General features: G+C 43.8%; 1 protein-coding gene across 1 annotated transcript in view; it reads left to right on the top strand.

The window, feature by feature from the left end:
* Positions 1-4,284, top strand: part of ATP6V1C2 (ATPase, H+ transporting, lysosomal 42kDa, V1 subunit C2) — a 57,487-nt gene that overhangs the window by 23,668 nt on the left and 29,535 nt on the right. Inside the window, exon 3 of the mRNA XM_008572130.1 lies at positions 2,904-2,989. Coding sequence (XP_008570352.1) covers positions 2,904-2,989 — 86 coding nt within the window. The remainder of the gene's footprint in view (positions 1-2,903; positions 2,990-4,284) is intronic.

Below are 4,284 nucleotides of genomic sequence, written 5' to 3'. Positions count from 1 at the left end.
CAAAGATGTGTAATACTTATGTTGGTAAGGGTTTAGGGAAACAGGCATTCTGTGTGTTGTTGATGAGAGTGTACATAGGCTCTGTATATCTGGAGGGTAGTTTTGGTCTACTTGTTAAAACTGTAAATGTTCATACCCTTTATTCCCATAGTTGCTCTTTTAGCAACTGTATCTACATATGTACCTGCACAAATGGGCAAATTATGGGTGTCATTGCAGCATCCTCTGGAGTGGAAACAACCCTGACTTGCAACAGTTGGGAGTCAGTCATGGTACAGCCATGAAGTGCCATGCAGGAAGTGAGAGGAATGGGGACGCTCTGTTCTTATCTGAAAAGATGTTCACATCACAGTCAACTGGAAAGTCAATAAAAGTAAACTTAAAGCTCACTCGGTGGCGAGGTGCTGATAACACCAATGTCAGGGATTCAGATCCCCATACTGACAAGCCACCAAAAAACAAACAAAAAACAGCATGTAGACTCTTAGGTTCCCTTCAATGAGAAAAATTTTCCTAAAGGCCACATGTGCTAAAGTTAAAAAATTTCACAGAGGCTAGGAGGGGGAGCAGTAAAGAGTCATTAACAAAATGAATGAGTTCTGTTTTTAGGTCTGTTAAGAAAGAAGTAAGCATGTGTAATCCTAGGGGCTGTGGGCAAACATTGCTGAGCAGTGGCTAAGTCGGGCACTGTGGTAGGGGCTGGAGTCACTACCACCTTCATGTAAACAAATAATTACTGAAGATATAGTAGATATGGTAATAGGAGGCCACAGCTTGTACATGTGACTGTAATGATAAAAGAGAAATCGTTGACAGCATTAAAATAGAAGCTCCATGAGAGCAGGAATTTGGTTTGTCCACAGCATCTAGAACAGTGCCTGGAACACACAGTATGCTTAATATATGGAATTTGTGCTAAATGGATGAGTGAATGAATGAATTTATTGAGGCAGGGTCACCACAGATAACACACTTACCTTAGGATAGGAGGAGGGTCTGTTTATAAAAGGACACAGAGTTGTATGTGGGATGCGGGAGAAATATAAGGGATAGCTCAGGAGCCCAGGCTGGTGGAGAGACATCATCACAATCCCTAGGCTGGAGGAGGTGAGAGGACTGACATCACTGGAACTGGAAGGGAACTCTCTAATCTACTGAATCTACCCAGGAGCCGGAGGGCAGAGCTTGCCTAGAGCATACCTCAGGGTGTCTCTGGCAAACTTTTTGCATGTGCTGCACCAGACTCCACAAAGAACCCTGCGAGATAAGGAATATAATCCCCATTTTACAGCCCAGGAAGCTGAGATTAGTCAGGCAAATTGTCCAAGGTTATAGCCACTGTTCTAAGAAATGCCAACTGATTGGTGGAAAGTTAAGCCCAGGTTGGGCCACAGTGACTAAATACAGCAGTGTGGCCTGAAGGCCTAGAGCCTCATCTTTGGAGTGTACACACTGGATGGTTGGTGGGTGCAAATGGCTTCTGGGCCTCAGCTTCCCCACCTGTAAAATGGGATAATACTTACCTTTTGGGAATTTTCGAGAGTATTAAATGAGGCATTGATTATAGAATGCTTGCACTTGGTAGATTCCATTGAATGGTAGGTGCTCTCGAAAGAAGACCTCAACTCACATCAACCCTGAAAGTGTTAATAATTCTTTGGAAATACACCAACATGTAAAGTGTGTTTCCTCTTGGGTGGGGGAGTACGGTTCATTTTTTGTTAACTACTTTATACTTATATTTTTCAGTTTGGGACCATGAACCCATATTACTTTGACAGTCAGGAAAACAGTTGTTACCCTCCCTCCCACCCCCACTTCCCGGCTTTTATCCAGGGCCTTTCCAAGTCTCCCCACCTCGGGTTTCTGTTTCAAGCCCTAGGTCCCTGGGCTCTGTGCTCCTAATGGCCAATGTGGGCAGGCCCTGCAACAGCTGAAGACCTTGAACTCCATCTAGGATTCAAGGACCGGGGTCTGCTGTCCCTGCACACACCGCCTCCCACCTCAGAAGTGGGAGAATGTGGAGAGAGGGCCTGAGTGGGGCAGAGATTAAGATCGTCAGAACTGTCAGACTTTGATCCCGGTTTGGCCTGTTTTCCCATCAAATTTCTAATAAAGTGGAGTAGATTCTCTTTGCTGCTCAGTTATCCGTGTCTGTTTAGTTATATTAATGTTAATGGTAATCCTGCAAAATGGGTATAATCTGTACTTTATAGATAAGAGAAGTAAGACTCAAATTAAATCAATTTGGACAAAATCATACATTTGGTAACTGGCAGAGCCCTAGTGAATATGAGCCCTTTTGCCTCCAAATCCTGTACTTTCCTTTCCCATATTTTCTGAAGCCTTCAGTATGTTTTCTAGATGGAGACAAAATTTTAATTTTCCAACTGTACAAGCAATACCAGATGATAATAGAAAATATATAAAGAAGGAAGAACACTGTCACATGGTCGCAGCCAGCCGCCACACTGTCTATACGTTAGTATCTTGGTTTTTTCCACGTAACATTATAATACGTGCCTTGTTCCACTGTGTTAGCAATTCTTTGTACACCTTACTTTCAATGGCTGCCTAACAATCCCTTAGCTGGGTATACCATCACTTGCTTAAACAATTCCCTATTGTCGAACCTTCCAGTTGTTTCCAATTTTTTACTGTCGGCAACAGTGTTGCACAGAACGATTTTCTTCAGAAAGCTTTTTCTGTTCCTGCTGTTTCCTTAAGATAGTTTCCCAGAAGTGGAATTACTGGTTCAAGGGCTATTAGCATTTTAAGCTTCTCCATAACTATTGCCAAATTATTCCCCCAAAGGGTGTCGCCAGTTCCCTTTCCTGCTCACAGTGAGAGTATTCTGAGGGCAGCTTCCTACTCTAACCTGCTCTCTCCTTCTCTCACCAAAGCGTCATAAAGAGAATGGCTCAGAGCGTGGTGCAAGTGATGGAAGATTCCAAGGGCAAAGTCCAGGAGAACCTTCTGGCCAATGGAGGTAGGCGGGCGACGTGTTCTTAACCCTTCCGAGTGCTGTGTTTTGTGTTCATAGAGCTCACGTATGTTTATGCATGTAGACACTTATGTATACATATAGACAGAGGATTTTAAACACCAGGAAGAGGGGACGCATGTCCAGGTGCTCAGGTCGTTTAGACCACCCGCAGCACAGTGGTCACGGAAATGCTCCAGGCCTCAAGGGAAGCTCTGAACTGAAGCGGGGACAGAGGCTGGACGCCCCCGCTGGAGCTCAGCAGCTCCCCGGTGTTTGGGAGACACGCCCCTTCACATGTGCATAGCTCTGCGGTCTCATTCCCAAGGCATGTGGCATTTCTTGCCCTGTCGCTGAGCACCTGGGTGAAATTTGAAATGAACATGGGTTCAAGGGAGTCTAAGCCCAGGCTCTTGTTTCGCCCACCCACCTTCTCCGTTAGCCACATGGAAAATTCTGCCCATCCCACGTCATGGCAATTGATTTATCCCTTTCCCCATCGATGCATGAAAAATGCTTTCCTGTGCTGGGGAATGCCTCTGAGTCTTTAGCTGCTGCCCAATAAACAGGAGACGGAATGCCACACCAAAAATGCTTTGCGCAGCGTATGTGCATTTGGGATTTCTGTCTCCCCTGTGCTGATAGGATAAATCTTTAGATTCCCATGAGGTTTAGGGCCATTAATTGAGTACACACAATTTGAATGTATTTAAAATGTGCAAGACAAAAACTTTGAGACTTTGGAAACTTTAGAATGAAATGTTTTAATATCTATAGAGGTAAACGTGTGACTCTAGGCATTGATATTGAAAATGAGAGTATATGCTATATATTTAGCATTTTAGCATTTCTATCATTTGCTTTATATGTAACATATTTATTCATGTTTTTTCATTTCTGGAAATATTAAAAGACTTTTATTTGCTTGTTTAAATTGAAAAGTGGAAATGTGTGTACCTCTGAATCTGAACTTGGCTTTGCATGCCTGTGTGGTTTAATAACTCCACTCTATCATATTGCAGGCTTGAAGGAAAAAATGAAATATTTGAAGAGTAGGTTATGCGTTGTGTGCTGTGTCTGTGCTCGGTGTGATACCCGCATGTCCCTGGGAAGGTGGAATCTCAGTCTGGTTGTAAGGGTACAGTGATCAGGTTGTGACGATTTCTCAAGTAACAACCTCATAGCTTGGTCACAATATCCATATGACACAGAGAGCCACTATTTCATTCCTTTCCCCCTCTTTCTTGTGTCACCCCTGCCTCTCCCGAGCAGCACTGCACACCGTCTGGAGATTGGGAGTG

Source organism: Galeopterus variegatus, unplaced genomic scaffold (assembly GCF_000696425.1).
Source record: "Galeopterus variegatus unplaced genomic scaffold, G_variegatus-3.0.2 Scaffold755, whole genome shotgun sequence".
Taxonomy (NCBI): Eukaryota; Metazoa; Chordata; class Mammalia; order Dermoptera; family Cynocephalidae; genus Galeopterus; species Galeopterus variegatus.
Note: the sequence above shows the minus strand (reverse complement) of the source record. Positions and strands in the feature narration are given on the sequence as shown.